The 22,420-nt window shown below is 40.6% G+C and overlaps 1 protein-coding gene across 15 annotated transcripts in view; it reads left to right on the forward strand.

Moving 5' to 3' along the window:
• Positions 1-7,963: 7,963 nt before the first annotated feature.
• Positions 7,964-22,420, forward strand: part of RABGAP1L (RAB GTPase activating protein 1 like) — a 675,876-nt gene continuing 661,419 nt past the window's right edge. For 3 of the 15 annotated variants that reach the window (XM_070590932.1, XM_070590939.1, XM_070590941.1), the window contains exon 1: positions 9,432-10,037. In XM_070590932.1, the coding sequence (XP_070447033.1) occupies positions 9,999-10,037 (39 nt within the window). In that variant the 5' untranslated portion in view covers positions 9,432-9,998. Of the gene's footprint in view, positions 8,000-8,326; positions 8,439-8,615; positions 9,107-9,431; positions 10,038-17,556; positions 17,677-22,420 lie in introns of those variants that run through there. The other 12 variants (XM_070590935.1, XM_070590947.1, XM_070590933.1 and 9 more) reach the window with 10 other exon arrangements.

Raw genomic sequence — 22,420 nt, forward strand, 5'->3', positions numbered from 1 at the left:
AAAAAATCTGAAAAAAAAAATCTGAAGCTAAGGGAGAAGTGGCCAGCCCTAATGGTCTAGTGGTTAAGATTCTGAGCTCTCACAGCCAAGGCCTGGGGAACCACGCCACTCATCTGTTGGTTGTCATATGGTGGCAGCTGTGTATTGCTGTGATGCTGAAAGCTGTGCCACTGGTAGTTCCGGGGAGCATTGTCTGATACAGCACCAGTGAGAGGATGGCACAAAAAGACCGGGCAGGGTTTAGTTCTGCTGTACACAGTCTCACTATGAGTTGGAATGACTCAACGGCACTAACAACAAAAGAGAGAAGTGGCAGCGAGAGGAATAGACTATATGGCCTGTGTCACAGGAGTTGTTGGAGGAGTTGTAGCTTGATTGGCCAAGCATGCAGCCTCTGAGGAACTTACAGAAGTTCCCACCAGACAGAGTCAGCTTTAAACATCTGCCAGTCCCAGAGAGTACAAAGTCATCTCACTGTAGGGCCAGCCAAGGAAGACCTTTCTGCCCCACTTTCTTCTTCCCTCCTTGTACTCCAACCCAGAGCCAACAACAGTAGCTACTGAGTAGGGGAGAGAGTAAGCTAGAAATAGAGAAGCAGCCAACCACATTCCTTTTCTCTATAGCTTTCCTTTCTAAATGCCAAACTGAGGCTGAATTTTGTGATTTAGAGCAATTGTAAGACAAGTGAACAGGAAAATCATGAGACTTGCTGGAATTTTCATTGTAGTGGGAGGGGGAAAAACTCACCCCTCTGAATTAATTTCAAGAGAACAGTTATGTTTTGACTGTGTCTCACAAGTCATACTAGCTCAATGTAATGAAGACACAGATTTTCCACTGTATGATCAGTGGAAACCTTTCAGAACTTGCAGGTACTGCAGTCTTAGGAGGAAATAAGCAATGCAAGCCCAAACTTACAAAATAAAAAATCTTATGAGCCAGGCTGGATGGCCGGCCCAGCGGTTAAAGTTTGGCGTGCTGTGCTTCAGTGGCCCAGGTTTGGTTCTAGGGTGCAAAACTATACCTCTTGTCAGTAGCCATGCTGTGGCAGCAGCTCACATAGAAGAACTGCAAGAACTTACAACTATTCACAACTATGTTCTGGGTCTTTGGGAGGCAGAAAGGAAGGAAAAAGGAGGAAGATTGGCACAGACGTTAGCTTAGGGCAAATCTTCCCCTGCAAAAAACCCCCAAAAAACAAAAAAACTAAAAAACTAAAAGGCACCTTAAGAACCATGCTTTAAAAAATTTTTTAAAACAATTTCTGTGTTGGTTTCATTCACCAATCACTATAGCAGAATCTTGAAATAGGTGAATGTAGAATATTCAAACTTTATGGAAGAAATAAATGTAAAATTTGAATGAAAAAAATCTAATCTTCCTAAGGCAGGGAAAAAATGCCACGTACTTTCGGTAAAAAGATTATCAAACCAAAATGGACTTAACACATACCTTTTAGCCATGATAATTAAGACAAAATAATTACTGAAGTTCCCATTCAAACTTCCCATGTCAGCTATCCTTCTAGATATGTTGGATCCAAATAAAGAATTTCAATTTTAAAGGAATTATGTTATTATGAAACAATTTTAATTCTCTATTCTAAAGTCATGTGGATCAATTAAGAAAGAGCATAACCCTAAAATAAGGTTTAAGATAAGAGAGCAGTTAGGTTAGCTGCGATGAGTAAAACCAAAAATAATAAATAATAATGGGTTAAATATACAAAGTTTTGTTCTCTATAAAAGGAGTTTGGAAGTTGGCATTTCAGGTAGGTTGCAGGTTCCACAAAGTCATCAGGGACCTAAACTTCTTCCACTTCACCATGCTACCGTTCCTACAGCGTGTTCTGGTAGTCTAGTTCAAGATGGTTGCTAGATGCAACTATCATATCTATGTTCCAGGTAGAAGGAGGGGAGAAAGGAGAAGAGCCCATTCTCTCTCTTTGAAGAAAATTTCTCAGTTACTTCTCTTCTTCCAGAATACATGGCTGCAAGGGAGGCTAAGAATTACAGTATTTTAACTATCCACATTGTAATCTTGAATAAATCTGGGGTTCTGTTACTAAGGTGGAAAGAGGAAAAGGATGCTGAGGTAAGCAGGAATCACTGGCATAGAGACTTAAATATATTTCTTCTAATAAAATGGCTAGGTCAAACATTGATTAATAATAAAGTAGAATTATTGATAAAGATTCTTAATTGTACTGTAGACATGATTTTCTTTAAATGCTTGCTTTCTCTAAGTAGAGAACATTTTTGTCACTTGCAACCAAAGAAACACTAATTAATGATCAATTATCAGGAGACTCAGTAATTTGTTATATTATGTAAGCTCTCTTTTTCATTGAGAATAGAACCATCTCAGTAATTTCTAAAACAAATTTGTCAATGCATTCGTTCATTCTACCATTCATATAATAAATATTTACTCAAAAATATTGATTTCTGTCTTCAAAGAGGTAAAATCTGGTGGAGATAGATAGTTATGAAAAATTTAAAACGTAAGAAAGTGTTATAGGTGCTGTAAGAAAGTATGTGCCAGGTGCTGCAGGGGTACAGAAGAGATATTACTTCTGTAAGAGATTGAATGGTGTGTATCCAAGGTAAGGCACGAAGTCACGGTGGAATTATAGTAAAAATTATTATGCAATTATAAATATACCAAAAGGCCTAGAGAACATCACAATGAATATCCATTTACTCACCACCTACCTTATGAAATGAGATATTATGAATATAATCACAGGACACACTTTTTATTCAAAGTAATCCTAAAACCTGGAATTTGGTATGAAGTTTGAGATTAGTAGCAGTAATATATACAGCGAAAAATATCATAAACTAATGATCTTCTACAAGACATTGTTTTTGTCATCTAATCAGAGAATTAAAGAGTAGTAAGAACCTTCTTGAAATTGGAGAAGTGCTAGAGAAAGTGTTAGGAATCTTTTAATATGTTCTAAAGCAACAGTGTTTGTCATTTAATAATTCTCAATTACTTTTATGTTAGAAAGACTCTCATGGAACTTAGACATAAATCTTTTTTTCAAATTTGCAGCTTATTTTTTATGTGGCAAAGGGAAAAGGGACTAAAAAAATGCCTTGAGGGGAGGGATGGGAGGTGGTGGAGAGAGCATGGATTTCCCTTGACTCAGAAGACGAAAGTGGTAATTTTCTTCCTTTTACTATGAAAGTATTTGCAATTTTTGAAGTTGCTTTTCTGCAAAACGTGTATTTAAGGAATATTTCTTATATGTCCAAAATCTAAAGTCTAGGACTGTGGCAAGGACTTCAAGGGAACTTGAGGTCACAGCCAAAGTTATGTTTGTGTGTCTGGTGGAGGGAACGGACCAGGGAGTAAGAACTCTGCTTGAATGGCTGACACCACATCTACACAGAGGCAGGCTCCATCTTTGAATACAGAGTTTCTTCCCATTGTTAAAAAACAGAGTTCCTTTTCAACAGTTTCTTTACATTGTTAAAAACAATTAAATTCAGATTAATACGGCAAAGTAGTCTGACAAGGGAAGAGGCTCTACGTTTCCAAAAATATAAACATACTAGATAATAACCTAAAAAACCGAAGAAATATAATGTTGCCAACTTCAATATTTTGAAAGCAAGAAAGGGGAAATTCCCAGGATCTAGAAAAAGGAAAACAGAAAAACAAAGCATCAGAGAGAGCCGAAGCCAAGCACATGCTGAAGCCCAACGGCTCACATGGGTATTAGAACCAGAAACAAGCTGTGAGCCATGAGGACTTGAAAAGCAGTGACTATCAACACGTGCAACAAGGTGGATGAATCTCCAAATAATTACGCTGAGTGAAAAGCAACACAAAAAAGAATACATATTGTGTGATTCCATTTATAGAAAACTCTAGAAAATGGAAAATAATCTATAGTGACAGCAGGTCAGTGGTTGCCTGAGGATGAGGCAGTAGGAGAGAGAAATTACAAAGATGTAAAAGGAAACTTTTTTGGGTCATGGATATCTTCACTATCTGGACTGTGGTGATGGTTTCACACCTGTATACATATGTCACAACGTGTCAAATTGTATTCTTTAAATATGTGTGGTTTATTGTATGGCAATTATACCTCATGAATCTGTTAAAAACGAACAAAATCAACATCCAAGCAAGTTCAACACATCTTCCTTCCCATTTTTATTTATGCAATTTATTTGTTGAAGGAACTTGGTGGTCTATCAGGTAGAGTTTCTGACATTCTGGATTTTATTGATTGGGAAAAAAAACCCTTATCTTTTAGAACTATATAATGAAGTATCTACGAGTGAAACACATGTGGGGGGTAGGGAAGAGGAGATTGGCCAGGTTTCATAATTGTTCAAGCTGAGTGATTGGCACATGAGGACTCATTATACTGTTCTCTCTACTTTTTATGTGCTTAAACACTTTTTGTAAGAAATAGTTAAAATAAAACAAGTCCTGGGGCCCATCCCAGAGTTACTGAATGTCTTAGGGGTTGAGCATAGAGATTTTCATTTTTTATAAACTCTTGAGGTGACTTTGTTATACATTAAGGAGGATCACTGCCCCAGACCAAAGAAAAGGACTGGCATGAGATGAATTTCAGATACTCGTCAGAGGGTATGGGAAAAACAGTTTTTTGTATGTGTCCTTTTTATTTTTTATCATATTACAAGAGTAGTACATTAACTATTCTTCATCATAGAGACATTTATGGCCCTCCCTGCCCCTTACACTGGTAGGACGTTTTCTGATCCCTATATACATATTGTTTGATTTTGTTCTTATTTAGTCTTAAAAGGGTGATTGTAATATAGGTTTGGCTACTGATATAGTCTCAGTGTGACTTGCTTGAATTACTCTGAATTTCAGCCCTGCATAAAACTGGGGAATAGAAAAGTTTATCTTCTGCATCTCTATGCTCCTCTATTACATCTTTGCTCCCTCTGTGATTCCATCCTTCCTCAGGTCCCCACTGTCTCTCTTCCAATCTTCTCACTACTGAAAAAACATTCAAAAACTATCTAATATGGGCCAGCCTGGTGGCATAGTGGTTAAGTTTGCACACTCCGCTTCGGTGGCCCTGGGTTCATGGGTTTAGATCATGGGTGTGGGCCTACACATTGCTCATTAAGCCATGCTGTGGTAGCATCCCATGTACAAAACAGAAGAAGATTGCCACAGATGTTAGCTCAGAGACAATCTTGCTCAGGCAAAAAGAGGAAGATTGGCAACAGATGTTAGCTCAGGGTCAGTCTTCCTCCCCAAAACAAAAACAAACAAACAAACAAATCTATCTAATCAAGTCATTTATACAAGATTACTGATTAGAGTCATGAAGTACTCTTCTCAGGGAAAGATGATTTAAAAAAAGCACAGGGGGCCAGTGTGGTGGCACAGTGGTTAAGTTCGCACCTTCCGCTTCGGTGGCCTGGGGTTCGCTGGTTCGGATCCCGGATGAGGACACGGCACCGCTTGGCAAGCCATGCTGTGGTAGGCGTCCCACATATAAAGTAGAGGAAGATGGGCACGGATGTTAGCTCAGGGCCAGTCTTCCGCAGCAAAAAGAGGAGGATTGGCTGCAGTGTTAGCTCAGCACTAATCTTTCTCAAAAAAAAAAAAAGCAGAGGTTTTAAGTCTAAGCTGGAAAAAAAAAAGGTGTCATGATTCTCAGGCATCAGTAACCCAGTCAGGGAAGAATTTTTTGGGGGTGGTCAAGTTCCTTTCAAGATCCTCTAAAATTTTACCAAGCAGGTTGTTACCTATTCTTCCTATTGCAATTACATCCTTAGAAGAGTCAGATAAGGCAACTACAGGGTTTTCTTCTGTAACGCGCATGGAAAATTTAGCTTTGCCTGAAAGTAATAAAAAGTCAAATTCAAACTTTCTTAAATAGCTAAGAAAATTTATTGGCTTGGGAAATTTACTAAATCCAAAGGAAGGAGTAGGCTTCAAGCTGGGTTTGAGCTCTTCCGTCATGTGTCAGCTTTATCCTCAGGCTGGCTTCCTTTGTGGTAGCAAAGTGGCTGTAGTAACCATGGGACTCACATCTACCCATCACACCAGCCAGAGTAAGAGAGAAAGCACTTTTCTTTTTTCTAACAAACACAAGATCTGGCCTTCCTTATGACTGGGTCAATTTAGACCTGTGTTGAGCATCTATCCAATACTGACAGAGTCAGATGAGGACGGGAGAGGCCGATTATGTACATCAGTTAGTGCCCACCACTGGAGCTGGAGCTGGGCCTATTCCCGTTCAAATCATTAGCTCCCTCACAATTGCAGAGGAGGGGAAACACGTGCTGGGGAGTCAACCAATAATGCCCTTTATAAAAACAATATAATATTTCAACTGCATTAAACACCATAGCTTAAACTTTTCCATTTTTGTTCAATGTTTAACTTGTTTCCAGTTTTTTTACATTATGGTATTTTAAATGGGGAGTTCTAGACCTCGAGGGTCTAGAAACAGGAAACAGGGCAGTGTAAGTACAATAGGGAATATAGAAACTTTGGTAAAAGAGAGAATGCATGTCCTGTAGCTGGTTGTCACCGTGTGAAAATGTAAGCTCACTGTTACCAAATCTTCTACTTTTTAAAGAGAAGCCCAGAATGCATGTGAAACCTTCAGACTTTTAACTTCGGCAATTTTTTTTAAGCACCATGTGGGCGCTTAAACAAAACATATTTGTGGGTTAGATCTGGACCCAGGTCACCAGTTTCTATCATGTTATGAATCATGCTAGAATATTTCATAACACCTTCCCCCAGGCAAGAGCTTCAGTCTTTTCATGGACCAGGGCTGCTAGGGTATGTTTAATGGAAAGGAAGCCATAGTGGGGAGAGAAGTGAGCAGCACACATTACAAGAAGAATGTTTTGTTATTAATTCTTTGGCATGTACTAAGAATTGTTTTCCTGATGGTAAGGATGAGCTTGTACCAAATCATTTTCACTGTCTCTTATCTAGGTTCTCTTGTGACTTATCTCTTATCTAGGTTCTCTTGTGACATCTCTTATCTAGGTTCTATTGTGAAGAACAATTCAGTTTTACAGAATGACCCCTGGTGACTAGAGGTGAGACATGTGGTCATGGGACAAAGTTTTTCTTTTTCTTGTAACAAGCTGGCACATGGATTGATCTTATCTCTAATAGTGACTTAGATATTATGCTCCACTTTAATAGAAGAATTAACTGGCAAGAACCAAAGGGGCCATTATTATTGCTTTCAGAGACATATGGAACCCAATTTGGGGAACACCAAATTTATTTTGGACTTACCATTTAAAAAACGTATTTCCTTTTTTTGCCTAGGTTTCTTATTGAGTGCAGATAATTACCACAGTGTTGCCCTTTTTGTCAGAAAGCTTCTCTCCAGTTAGAAGATATCAGAAGGCAGAAACCATGGCTTTTTCATCTGTTGACTTCCTCATGGTGCCCAGAGTAACTTTAGTAGTACTTTATTTAATAGAGGCTCAGTACCTATTGTTGGCTTATTTATTAATAGATACTGTATGCGTCAGGGAATCAACAGATAATTTGAGTTATTCTAGCCATAACTTCACCAAATTTCAAACTTCCAGCATTTATTGATCAGGTCTAGAGCTAGGTAGACTCTTGGGATACAGAAGTTAACAAAGGACTTTCTGGGAGGGAGCCTATTAAGTAGGGGAAACAACATAGTTGCAACACTGTTGATCTCTACTAGCATCTGTAGACATTTAAATTAGGTAAAAGGGAAAAAAAAGAACTTGAGAGAGAGGACGCTTTGGACAAATGTCATATTTCTCGGCACAGCTATCGGCTCTAGATCTAGGTGAGGAAATGGGTGCAGGGGAATTGAAGTGGGACAGAAGGGAGAATTTTAAACTAAAGAAGTCATTCCAGAGCTCAAATCATTGGATATATAGTTAACTCTGGCCGCACTTCTACTCACTTATTCATGCAAATAACACTTCCGGAGTACTTTCTGTAAGTCAGGCATCGTGGAAGATACAAAAATGAGGTAAGCAGGTTCTCAAGGATTCTCTAGGGGGATATAATACTGCACAGATTTACTTAGATAAGGTTGAATATATCAAGTACCTCGAAATTGTAGAAACAAAGTGCTAAAGAAATTGGGAAAATTTACAGGTCATTTCTGGCTGCGGGATCTAGGAAGGATATCCACAGTTCAGGGATCAGTACAATATTTGTTGAGGAAAGAATTGGTTTATTTTCTTAGTTCGCACCCCAAATTTATTGCCCCAAAGGACTAAAAGGTGCAAATGGAGGCAGGTTTTCTTCCCATAAATACAGGCTCGTGCTTAGCGGTTTCCTCCGTTCCCGGCAGGTTATTTCCCTCCTCGAGCTCCTTAGTCCCACAGAGCCATCCGCCTGGGAAGCGCTACCGAAGCACACAGACGCCTTGACAGAGGCGCCGAAAAGAGTAACTGGCTAGAAGAGTGAGTATTCTTTAAGGTGACTTCTCTGAGGATTACTGGGCATTAAGAATGAAAATATGTCAACCAAGTTTGTGAGCGTGAGAACCACCACCTCAACCTCAGAATGATCTAAGACTCAGGAACCGCTTGGCAGGGCTTCCGCCCACCGCGCTCGGGGCTCGGGGCCCTCCGCAGCGCGTCCGCGGGGGCTGCCTCACCCGCGCGGTTACCCTTCCGGGAGCTTCGGGAGGGTTGCGAGCACCTCTCGCCGCGTCCCGGGTCCCCACTCTCATAACCCAGGTTCTGTCAGGTTTTCACTCCCCCGCCCCAGCCCAAAGCCAGCGAGCCAGGGACGTGTACGCGCCTGCGCGCCGCCGCCGCCGGGGGCGGACGCGGCGCCTCAGCCCTCAGGAGCACGCACGCTGCGCAGAGGGGCCCGGACGCGCGCGCTCCCGACTCGCCTCCTCCTCAGCCGCCCCTCCCTCGCCGCCTCCTCCTCAGCCCGCCCCTCCCTCGCTTCTTCCTGCCGGGCGGTCCTCCTCCGCGCTCCGCTCCTCTCCCTCCGCCCTCTCAGGGCTCTGGCGGCCGCCGAGTGAACGGGACGGGCCCGGCCGCAGAGCGCGGGGTGGCGGGTGGGACGCGGGAGCCTGGCAGAGTTGTTCCGGCCCTGCCCACGGAGACGTGAGGAGGTGAGATGGGGGCGGCCTCCTAGGGGCGGGCGGGCCGGCGGCGCGGAGCGGCGGGCCGGGCCGGGGGTGTTGGCGCCGGGGCTGAGTCGGAGCAGGGTCGTGGTGGGGGCCGGGACCCGGACGAGATGCGAGAGGACCTCGGGAGGAAGACCCGGGGCGGGCTCGGGACTGCCAGTCCCCTCGTGTACCCCGCGGGTCCCCGGGCGGCCGCTCCTCGCGGCGCGGGCGGGCGGGGTCGGTGCCCCTCACCTGGGGGCGGCGTGCTGACTTCGGCGCTCGCCCGCCCCAGCCCTGCCCTTCTGACATTGCCGCCGCCTCCGCCGCCGCTGCTGCGCTGTGGCTGCTGCCGGCTTCGCGTTCCCTGCGGCCCGCGTCCGGGGGGCGTGTGGTTAGGGTGTTTTCTTACCCCCACTCGGGGTTCTGTTCGTGCCCGTGTCTCGCCTTCGCCCTCCTCCGTCTCCGCCCGGTACTTTGCTCCGCTCCTGATGTTGATGCTTGTGGTTTTGCAGTCTGGGATGGGCTGCGTCCTGGGCAGATCTCTACCTGCACGGAATTGCCCGCTTCAAAGTTGACCGCCTGGCCATGACAACCGCCCCCCCTGCCCAGATTGTGGGTGCTCGGTGTCCTGATAACTGAGTCGAAGTTTCTGAGACTGGGATGGTACTTTGCACTGGTCGCCAACGGTGCAGGACTGGGCAGTGCGTCAGCATGTGGAAAGGGGCCACCGGCCAGTGGGAGGTGGCCCGGTGCTCAGGGACTGGACTGACAGGGTTTGTTTCTTGTCCCAGGCAACTTGTCCAGGTGCTTCGGTATTCTCCTTGGACCTCTCAGATAGGGTTATTTTAGAAAGTGTACTACAATTTAGGTGGTCACTTGCAGAATTGAGGGTTTCATGCAAGTGAGGAGAAAAGCCAACCATATTACACTGATGGTAAGGAGAACTTTTGCTTGCTTTACAGATTTCAGGTCTGTTTGAAAACTGATTTCAAGGCCTTCGTTTTGGTGCTGGAAGGTTTAGGGATTTGTGTGTGTGTGTGTGTGTGTGTGTGTGTGAGTAAGATTGGCCCTGAGCTAACATCTGTGCCATCTACCTCTATTTTTTGTATATGGGACACTGCCACAGCATGGCTTGATGAGTGGTGTGTGTGTCCACACCCAGGATCTGAACTCCCGAACCCTGGGCCCCTGAAGCAGAGCCTGCAGACTTAACCACTACACCACCAGGCCGGCCCCAGGGATTTTTTAATACATTTAAATTTTCTTGTACATGGTGGGAGGTAGGTAGTGGCTTGTTACAGTTCTGAAAACACAATTTCATGGAAACCTTCTGACTTTTCTCCTAATAGTGTTTATATTTGGCTTCTGCTGTGCTTCTGTATAATATCTAGTACGATGATGTCTGAAGATACAAGCACGAAGTTTGCTTGTGGTCAAATTGGAAGTGGATTTTGTCCATGGAAAATATTGGTCCACAAGCTGCTAGCACTGGATAACTGGCCTGTGGTTCATTATCTCAATAGAGAGTCCCAAGAGAAACTAACAATGAAATTGCAAAGGACAAGGACCAGATGGATTTAATGTAGGCATTATCATCAAATTGTATTAAATGCTTACCTGCTTGGGGAGTTAGTTGAGACTCTGAGTTAGACTGGCGTCTATATTAAATCAGTTCAAAATGTGCTCTGATATTATGTATTGATAAGTTATATGGGGAGAAGTGGATGTAGTTGGGCAGTGCTTATATGCGAACATGTTATGTAGCCTACACTGTATTCTAGAAAGCTGGAAACAAGGTAGTAGGTTCCAGTACTCTTTGGACATGTAGTGAATATACCAACCAATGTAAAAAGATGTGACTGTAAATGTATGAAGTTTTTTTTTTTTTGGTCTGAGTTATTTGTTGGGAATTTTTATATATTATAGTTGTGATATTCTGAGAATTTTTGTTTCTATGCTAATTGTTTCATGATTCAGGTAATTTTTCATTCTAGTGATTTTTTTATTATATTTTTTATTTCAATGACAGAATTTTATTAGTCATATGAAACAGGAGTTTTCATGTTTATCAGCTCACCAGTTCTCAATTTGTGACTTCTAAAAACTTGTACGTAAAATTTTTTCCTTTGCCTTAGCCCAAACTTGAACTTGTTTAATTACTTTATATTTATTGGAACTTAGATGGTGCAGCATTAAAGCTGAAAGTCCTTTTATCCATTCTTTTGGAGTAGTCAAAAGAAGAAATTCTGTTGTGCCAAGTAAAAATATTATGAGTGGGAGATAGCCAGGCTTCTAGAAATTAACTTTGAAGAGAGTAGTAGCTAAGTAGCAAAAATTTCTTGTGTTGAGGGTGTAGAACTGGGTTTGTATTCCAGCGTACCATTGTCTTGAAGTGGTGTGGGGATGATTATGGCTGGATAGAGGGTGTTTGGAGAATGAAGTGAATACCGTAGCTGATGAGATTCCTAGGCACAGAGCTTTTTTGCTGTGTCTCACGGGTTTTAATGAGTGGCTACACCGGTATAGCTCTTGTCTTATATAAACAGGTCAGCCACTGGGTCTGAGGATGACCAACAGCCCAAGGCTAATTGCGCTTCTGGTACTGCAAAGACAGCTCAGTAATCTCTTATGGAGATAGTCTTATGAGCATTTGCCACCACAAACAGTGGAGGCAGAGAAAGTACAGACTTGAGCATACTCAGTTTTTTTCTTTTTTTTGTGAGGAAGATTCACCCTGAGCTAACATCCATTGCCAGTCCTTCTCTCTTTTTTTTGCTTGAGGAAGATTAGCCCTGAGCTAATATCTGTGCCAATCTTCCTCTGCTTTGTATGTGGCATACCTCCACATCATGGCTGATGAGTGGAGTAGTTCTGCACCTGGGATCTGAATTTGTGAACCCAGGCTGCCAAAGTGGAGTGCACAGAACTTTAGCCACTAGGCCACGGGCCGGTCCCAACATACTCAGTTTTTAAGGAGAGGTTAAATATTGTGACCATGGAGAAAGACATTGCTTGACTTGATTCTTGGCTTTTCAGAGTGGGGAGTGAATTTCGCTTTATGGTCAGTGTTTGAAATTGGGTTTAAGTATGTGAACGTCAGTGGATCTGAATTAAGCAGAACTTGTATCTCAACATTCTCCTTTTCATACTTCATTTACTTTCTCTGTTGCACCCCTTCAACAGGTAATTGTTTGAGTATAGCAAGTTTGTGCTCATGCTGACTCCTTTTTGTCATATTTTGGTGTAATTTTGGGAGATTTTCCTGGGAAACTTCTAGACATATATTCAGTTGATGTGGAGTTAGATTTGTGCTAAGATTTGTGCTAAATTCTGAGCCTTCTTGTTTTCAAAATAGCCTTAAAAATAGAAAACACAATTCTTTATAACCATTCATGAAAAATCTGGTTACAGACGGTGTTGTTGTGATAGACATAGTACAGCCAAAAATATATTCAAAAAAATTCCCCTCTCCTGACCCAGTTTAATAAGCTTAAATAAGAATAAAATATTTTTTTCAATAAAAGCCTGATTTTCCCAGAATATCAAGCCCAACAACAGACTAATGAGTCTGTTTGCTGTGCTGTTTTTCCCTTGCCTACTCTAAATTCAACATGTCTCTAGTCCATGGCAAAAACTTAATTCTAGTGGGGAATTCTCAGTAATAGAGGACTTGTTGAGGGATGCAAACTTGTGATGGAGAATTTGGCTGGCTAATGTCAGGTATGGAAATTTACTTTTTTATAGCACTGGTTTTCTTTGTACCCAGGTTCTCAGTGGGGTAGGGGCATGGGCACAAATATCACAGTAACTTGGATTTTTTCCATAGTATGGATTTCCTCTTCTTCTCTCACCCGTAACTCTTTGCTAAATGAGCCATTGCTACTAATAGGAATGTATTGTGTCCCTCAGGTGTGCGGGGCTGGACAAAGGCTGAGAACCTTGCCCTTTGCTGATACTTCCTAATGCAAATTTTCCCTGCCTGTAATTTGCCTTCTGGTAATATCAATAGGCATTCCTGTTACTCTCATTTTTGAAAAGAAATATAACTTGTGGTGGTGAAGAGACTACATATGTCACCAAGAGTAAGATTTATTTCATTGTGTAGTACACATGGAAGAGACTAGGGGATTGTTTAGCTGAACATTTATTAAACTATTTTGACTGACTCACAGTAAGAAATACATTTGATACCCTGATTCAACACACATACGAAGTTGAAAGAAAAGTTTGGTGAAACAATACTTATCTTTTCAGGTCCTTGCTGGAGCAGGCTCATCATACTGGTTTGCAAGAGCCGTTGTGCCTTTCTCTTCCCACCCAGCTCCACATCCACATTCTGTGACATTGTATGGGTAGCTTGAAACTGGCCATGGTGGGAGTCTTTACACCAGGGAAATCAGCAAATAGTACAATTTGGGGTTTTCCCCCGCTCTGGATAGCCAGTTGTTAAACATTTGCAGCACACCACTGCCTACAACACACTTTCATATTTTCTATTCTATTTCATTTCATTAGAAAAAATCCTAGGTTTTGATCCCCAAATTGATTTCACAGTCAGCTATGGATAACAGCCTATTGTTAAACACTGGTTTAGTTCAACCTCTTCACTTTGCAGATGGACAAACTAAAAGATTGAAGTTCAGGGTCATATAGCTAGTTATTAGCAAAGCCAGATTTCTGGACTCCTAATCTGGAGTTGTTTCTAGCGGACTTCTGTCCTCTCCTAACCCAAGCCATTCATGTAACTCAATTGGAGTACTTAATACGTGCAAGACATTGTGTTAAACACTTTGAATAGAGATGAATAAAGCATGAACCTTGACCCTGAGGGTTTTAAGTTTATGTGGGGGATTAAATATGGAAACAAAGATAACGTACAGCAGAAAGTAATGTGTGGTGAAGAGATAAAAATAAGGCGCTACAACAGTTTAGAGAGAGGAGGGAGAGATTACTTTTAGTTGTTAGGATAAGGGAAGAGGTGACATTTAAACCATGCTTTGAAGAATGAGTAGGATTTGGACATGTTGAAATACCACAAATAGTATGAAGAGAAAGGCCTTTCTGGGCCAGGGGCCAGGGTGATCAAAGGCATAGAGGGAAAGAGCTAGGCAAGAAAGAGTCAGTACCAGATGGTGAAGAGCCTTGAATGCCAGTTTTCCTTTCTGCTTTTCAGCTTATCTTTCATTTTTGTCTCTGGAATCATCTAGTATTTCTTAACATTAAATAAGCTTTATATGCTGTGTTCCTGATTAGAATGTGACCCGAGAGCACTTAGAGTAAAAGCTGAAGGGAAAAATTATTAGTGTTAGAGGAACAGCCTCGAGTTTACCAATCCTAAAACTGTTGGAAAGGGAAAATATTTTCTTTGTAAGGAGATACCATTATTTTTTGTTTTGCCAAATAGACAGCATCAAATTGGCTGTAGCAGAGCAGGAAGCAATTTTGAAAGTCTTTTCAAAGCACCTTCTAAAATGTGATTTCTAAATGACTCGATCTTAATTTTTTGGAGGCAAGTCTGGCTGGTTCAGGCAGAAAGGCAGCTTATACAGATCCACAGCTGAGCTGACTTGCTTTCAGAATTTGGGGCAGCAAGGCAGAGTATTTCATACCACAGCCAGTTGTGAGGGATTGATAGATTCTTTGCTCAGAGAAGTACCTTGGATTTCAGCATTTATGTGTTTGACAGCCTATATGACTGAGGATGTTTTGAAGTCCTGGATGGAGCTTAGCTTGTTTTACAGGGGAACTACGTGGCTAGAGATGAAGATAAATGACAGTAAGTTGTGTCTCTTAATCAAATGGAAGCACTGATGGTAGTTCTCAAGGTTTTCTTTCTGTTGATGATTTCACAATTACTGCTTCTAATTGAAATGATGCACAATTTGAAGAGCTTTACTTTTATTTGACCCACTGGTTCTATAAAGATAAAAGCCCTTTTAGAGTGTTGCCCAGGTAACAACACATACAGAGACTGTTGGAAGTGTGTGGAAAATTTTGGTAATCTTGGTAATGAAGTTGCTATAGTAAATAACTCCTTGGTTGGTAAAAAGCTGGGCTTTTTTCTGGATGGTTGACAGAGAACTTTTCGATGAGCTTTGGTTCCAAAATAAGTGTGACTTGTGTCTTTGCCATATTGTTTCCCTCATTTATTTAAGCTTCTGAAACGTATACTGTCCTGTCACTTTAGAAGGCTTCATATGAACTGCTCAACAAGATAGCACAGCCCAAATAGCATGATAAGAGTTCGAGTGCAGCGTGCCTCAGATACCTCACACCAGTTGAATGGAGTAGCTAATCATGTCAGCACAGAGACTTTTTTTTTTTGAGACGTGTTAGGCTTCACAAATTGAGTTTATTTAGAATCCTTCCAGATTTTCTACCATCATTTTTTGTGGTATATAGTGTGATGTGATGTCCTTAATTTAAACTATGCAAACATTTTCTAAAGATACACACCTACACATAGATGTATATGTTTGTATCTATGTATGTACGTATGTACACACCCCCCCTCCCCCATTTGTTTTTGGAATTTGTGGTGAAAATACAGTCTATCTAGCAAATAACTGAAAACAAGTGTCTGGCTTTTTGAAGACTATCATGTGAAATATTCACAAATATGAAAGTAACGCAAACCCAAAGGGATTTTTTTGTGTATGCCAGAGTTCCAGGAAAGGAGCACATTTTAAAAGACAAGTGTAGAATTCATTAATGTACCAATGAAGGACTTCTCAACCTCTCCCCTCTCCTACATACACACTCATACTCTGCCCTCATTATTAGCAGATACAGCACTTTAAAATTAGACGTCTACTACAGCGGATGCAAATAACAAACACTATTTTTAGAAAAAAGACAAATCTGTGGTTTTCAGTTTTTAAGGCTTAAGAGACATATAACACTAGTTTTTGATGAACCATATAGAGTATTTATTCTTTTTTTTTTTTTTTTAAGATTAGCCCTGAGCTAACTGCTGCCAATCCTCCTCTTTTTGCTGAGGAAGACTGGCCCTGAGCTAACATCCGTGCCCATCTTCCTCTACTTTATATGTGGGATGCCTACCACAGCATGGTGTGCCAAGCAGTGCCATGTCTGCCCTGGGGATCTGAATTGGCGAACCCTGGGCCGCCGAAGTGGTACTTGCACACTTAACCGCTGTGCCACTGGGCTGGCCCCTGGAGTATTTATTCTGTGCTTCAAGATGTATTTGTTATCTTGAGGCCCTCTGCTAAGAGCATTATATAAATGCAAGTGGTTGTTAGAGTGGTTATTAGGTATTTACTTGAGTAGTTTCTCTGTAGTAAATTTATCTTGGTGTGACACTGAATAGATTATACTTTGGTGAAAAGTCAATCATTGAAGGCAGCTTATACATATACTGGCAGACAATATGGTTTGCTAGGTTTTTTCCTAGTAATTTTGTTATTTCAGCAGCTATTTGCCATCAGAGCTCATTTATTTATTGTTTTGTTTCCACAAAGCTCTTCTTTCATGAACTGTGTTCTTTCATTTTAAATCTTTGCCTCCTATTTGCTGTGCTGTTAATGGTCATGTTTGGACTAATGTTTTTTTTTTTTGAGGAAGATTAGCCATGAGCTGACATCTACTGCCAATCCTCCTCTTTTTTTTTTTTTTTTGATGAGAAAGATTGGCCCTGAGCTAACATCTATGCCCCTCTTCTACTTTTTATATGTGGGACATCCACCACAGCATGGCTTGATGAGCTGTGTATAGGTCTGTGCCTGGGATACAGACCGGTGAAGCCTGGGCTGCCGAAGTGGAGCGTGTGAAATTAACCACCGCACCACCAGGCCAGCCCCTGGACTGATGTTTTGATTTGCCTTTGTCCTGGTCTTCCTGTGCAAAGATATATTACTGCCTGTCAAGTTGGTACTCAATTGTAATTCATTTAATTTCTTCTTTTCTCCATCCATTTTTTCTCTCAATATTCTAGAATTGACTCTAACACTAACCCAAGCTTCCTAGTAAAGTTAATGGAAAAATGAAATAGATATTATTATTCAAATCCTAGGACCACCTATTTGCCAGTACAAGTGAACCTATAAAATTTTTATGCATGGGGGCTGGCCGTGTGGCCCAGTGGTTAAGTTTGTGTGTTCCGCTTTGGCAGCCCAGAGTTTTGCCGGTTCGGATCCTGGGCATGGATATGGCACTGCTCATCAGGCCTTGTTGAGGCGGCGTCCCACCTAGCACAACCAGAAAGGACCTACAACTAGAATATACAACTGTGTACTGGGGGGCTTTGGGGAGAAGAAGAAGGGAAAAAAAGAAGATTGGCAACAGATGTTAGCTCAGGTGCCAATCTTTAGAAAAACATAATTTTTTATGCAGAAGTTATGTAGCTTAATTTTTTACTAATAAGTCTAGGCCTCTAAGTTTTTTTCTTTTTTTTAAAAATCTTCCAACATGTATTTTATATTTCTTGTCAACAGTTCCAGTCATTTTGATATGAAACAGGTTTCTTCTGTGGCATTGGTTTCACAAACAATAAAGTTGCAGTGTCTACCATTTGAAGATATCAGCTAAAGTTTTTAAAAGATAATCTAATAACGGTAAGTTAGAGGAGCTGATTTGTTTAGCAATTAATGTGATACTTCCCATTTTGCTTTTATTTCACTATGTTTACATGCTAATCAGAGTGGAACTTTATTATGTTCCACTGATAATTTACTGTTCTAAATTCGAACTTTAGCAGTTTTTGTACTTTTGAGAATTTCATTCTGAAAATGGAAGAGGATGATAATAGTATATTTTAGAAATTTCAGTTGGCCAAGGGCTGGGAGAGAGGAAGAGAAATAGTTATTAAGCTGCAAATGACCAAAAACAATTTTTGAGAAGCCAAGGTAATCTTTGAAATAGATAAGCACATATATTACTTTGTAATCACTAATGCCATAAAATAAGACAATGTGGGAGGAACACAAGACCTTCATTCTTGATCTAGGGCTGCTGTGAGATTCAGAGAGAATAGATGATTTGCAGTTTTTTCTTTTTGCATAAAAATAATAATGATGAACTAACATTAACTGAGTGTTTATATGGCTTAGTTATTATATAAGATAATATGCATTATCTAGTTAATCTACACAATAACTGTATGAGGTAGGAACCATTATAATATTAGTCCCGGTTTGCAGATGAGGAAACGGGCTTAGAGAAGTCAGTAACTTGTTTAAGATAACATAGCTCGGTTTTTTTTAAAGATTTTATTTTTCCTTTTTCTCCCCAAGGCTCCCTGCCACATAGTTGTATATTTTTTTTAGTTGTGGGTCCTTCTGGTTGTGGCATGTGGGACTCCGCCTCAGCATGGCCTGGTGAGCAGTGCCATGTCGGCACCCAGGATCCGAACCAGCGAAACCCTGGGCTGCTGAAGCGGAACGCATGAACTTAACCACTCGGCCACAGGGCCGGCCCCCACACAGCTCTTAAGAAGCAAGTCTCTCCTGCTCCTAAATCTGTCTCATAGTGACTCTCAACTACCACTCTATATTGATGATTCTTTAAATGGGGATGATGATACTTGTTTTGTCTATTTCATAGGGTGGTTATGAGAATCAGACACAGTAAGGTTTACAAAAGAACACCTGGTGTTTTCATTTTGCTGGATAATTTTTGAGAAACCAAAGAAATCTTTGAAATAGATAAGCACGTATATTACTTTGTAATCACTAATGCCATAAAATAAGTAAAAAAATGAATATTTGAAAGGCTACTGTCTGCAAAATAGAAGACATATTTTGTGTGGGTTGAGAGGGTCAGTGAGTAAAAGGCAAAGGAGGGTAGAAATGTGGGGTTGTAGTGAATAAAAAGTGGACTGGATGATCTGTAGCAACCTGAATTCCTTCTGCAGTGAGGAGAAGTATATGTAAATAACATTAGGTGACCTCTAAGATCCTTCTGACAGCAAGAATCTATGAGTCTTCTTAATGGGTGACTTTTCTTCTGTTCTAATACCTCAGAATAGCTAGATACACCCAAAATAACTTTTTTATTTTAGCTTGGATTGTCAACAGTCACCATTCTTTAAATGTCCATTTTTTGCACTTAGGCTGAACAAAAGTGTATAGTTGCCTTGGAAAAATACAGTTATGTATTTTTGCTCCCCCCCCCCCCCCAAATCAAAAGACTTTTTTGAGGGTGTGGTGGGTAAAACAGCTTAATAGTATGTTGTCACTTGCTTATACTTAATACTCTTCTTGTCTTTCTCTTAAATTTAGATTTCCTGAATGTGTATTTTCAGAAGAAAGTTAATATCGTTATGAGTATGAAAGGTCGTTTTTATTGTTTGGAGTGTTATGGCTTTATGGTTCTTTATATGGTTGGTTTCATTCTCTGACATTGTTTTATTCAACAAGCATTTATATGGCAGAGTATGGGTTTGGTGCTAGAGAAGCAGGGATAAGAGTCTGTTAAGGAACTGACAGTTGTATTGGGCAAACATACAAATATAGTGGAGTGTAGGAAGGATGGGGCAGCATAGGATGTGTCTTACAGAAAAACTTCAGAGGGTTGTATAACCTGGTCTGGGGTTTCAGGTAAGGCTGCCTGGAATATCTGAGTTGAGTTTAAAGAAGGTAATAGACATTTTAGATAGAAGTATGAAAATTTGAAATTAACTCTTTACCTACGTAGAACCAGTGGCACCTCCTCATCTCTCTGACACACTGCAAAAATCCCAAAGCAGATGTCATTTTTATAAGTAATTGTTAGCTCTCCCTGAGCACTTCTTTTTATTTTATATATGATGCTTGTGGTTTTCTAAGGTAGCAGATTAGAAGAAGGAATAATTTAGAAGTGGCAAGATGCTATCATAAACACATGTGCTGATAATAGGACAGTGAGATTGTTGACATGATAGCAGTGAAGAAAGAAGGAAAAACTGTGTATACAAAAACCAAATCTAAAAACCATAGCTAGTATAAGCAAAACAACCTTGCGCAATCTAATTAGCTTTAGGGTATCAATTGTATTTCTAATAGTATAGGATAATAATGAAAATGTGTCATGTTTTCTGTTACCAAGAAAAGGTTAAATATATGGTCTGTATAATGCATTTGTGAAGGCATAGTTGAGTACAGACGGTAATTGCTATATAACATTGGCTAGAAATTATTTTCTTCTATAAGATATCAGAGTTAAGCTTCTTGACCATTTTGGTACTGAGTACTTTTGTAGAGTGTGGACCAGATCATCTTTCTCTTCTGGATGGCTTGTAGTTGTGGTCTTAGCATAGATACCATTATCTTGAAAGCTTTCACTGAGACTGTAGACTTGGTTAGAAATCTCTCAACTGTGCTTTCAGAGCATCCTGTTTTCCTACCTCTTTTGATATTAATAACATTATATTGTAATTTGTCTGTTTCTGCATTAGACTGTAGGCTTTTCAGGAGCAAAAACTATTTTGTTGAGGGCTCTGAAATTGGTCTACCCTATGTTTGAATCTTAGCTCTATGTGGCATTGAGGATGTTATCTGTAAAATGGGAATAATAGTATTTACTGCCTAAGGTTATTTATCTTGAATAAGTTAATGAACGTAGAGGAGATATAGCACAGTTCCTGGCACATAGTCCAAGTTCTCATAACTGTTTCCTCCTTCCTTTCTTTCTTGTGTCTGGCACTTAGTAGGACTTCAATAATACTTTTTGTATGAATTTGTAAAGTATGTTAGAGCTGAATTGGATCTGTGTATCTATTTATCATTAACTTTATTAATTGAAAATCTTTTAAAGTGAATAATAATTAGTATATAAAAGTACAGTCTTGAGCCAGCCCTGATGGCCAAGAGGTTAAAGTTTAGCGTGCTCTGCTTCAGTGACCTGCGTTTGGTTCCTGGGTGCAGAACCACACTGCTTGTCTGTCTGTAGTCATGCTGTGGTGGCGGCTCACAGAAGAACTAGAAGGACTTACAACTAGAATATACGACTATGTACTGGAGCCTTGGGGAGGGGGAAAAAGCCTTTTAACTAAAAACCAAACAACAGTCTTTGAACTATATGACAGCAAATTATTTAGTCTCTAAATTTGATTACCAGCTTGCAAAACTTTCTCCAAGCCCTTGTCAAGCTTTTGATTGTTATGGTGGCAGTGGGTTTAAAGTGAGTGGAAAAGATTGTAGAGTTTTTTTTCCTGGACTTGCTGCTTTCTGACCTTGTTCACTTGTATTGGTGGCTATGCCTTTTATTGCCATCATCTTGGCCTTTTTATAATGAGATTGTTATTGATCTATTTCTTGGGGAGGAAAGAACCCTGAATCTGCCAGACTTACCAGCTGTGTGACCTTGGGTAAGTAACCTTACTTCTGGGTTTATATATTTGTGCAATGAAATATCTCACGAGTCTGTGAAATTTAAGAAATAAAATAGGGGCCGGCCCAGTGGTGCAGCGGTTAAGCGCGCACATTCTGTTTCGGTGGTCTGGGGTTCACAGGTTCGGATCCCAGGTGTGGACATGGCACCGCTTGGCACACCATGCTGTGGTAGGCATCCCACATATGAAGTAGAGGAAGATGGGCACAGATGTTAGCTCAGGGCCAGTCTTCCTCAGCAAAAGGAGGAGGATTGGCAGATGTTAGCTCAGGGCTAATCTTCCTCAAAATAAATAAATAAATAAATAAAACAGGTGTCTGGTAGGTATTCTTGGCCCTGTTACCAAGCTAAAGTCCTCACTATTCCTTGTTTATTAGTAACTTTAATTGACAGCAACAAACCAAGAAATATGGTGAGGGAGAATTGAGTGACCTGGGGAATAATGGCAGAAATTTAGCACCAATGCTCTTGACCTCCAGTGGAAGACATGGATGGGGAGGGCCTGTGGCTTTATGTGAAGGCTTACAGGTGGAACCAGATTGGATCAGATGTGGAATAACATCTGTATTCTGGTTTAAAACCTCATAAACCAGACGGGTGGTTGTTTTTTTTAGTTACTAAAATGCTTACAATACTAAACTGCTTACTTGATTAGAGAATGATTTTTCATTGAGCAGAATCCAGTTTATCCAAGACTTATGGACTGTTGAATTATTCCTTTGTGATGATGTGTTAAGACATTTCTAGGAACAAAGTATTTTTTTATCCCCTTTAATGCCACAAGCTATTGAGATCTGTAATGCTGCGACTGCTTTGGGATCTGCCTTTTCATTAGATCCCTGCTGTTTGCAAGGCACCGCGTTAGGTGCTGTGGAGGAATGTAGAGAAGTGTAAGGTATAAACCATGTCTTTCAGAAACTTGACTGTAGTGGGGAAAGTAATGTATACGTGTATTAAAAATAACTGATTTTTAAAAAGAGTGGAAGTATT

Source organism: Equus przewalskii, chromosome 23, assembly GCF_037783145.1.
Source record: "Equus przewalskii isolate Varuska chromosome 23, EquPr2, whole genome shotgun sequence".
NCBI lineage: Eukaryota > Metazoa > Chordata > Mammalia > Perissodactyla > Equidae > Equus > Equus przewalskii.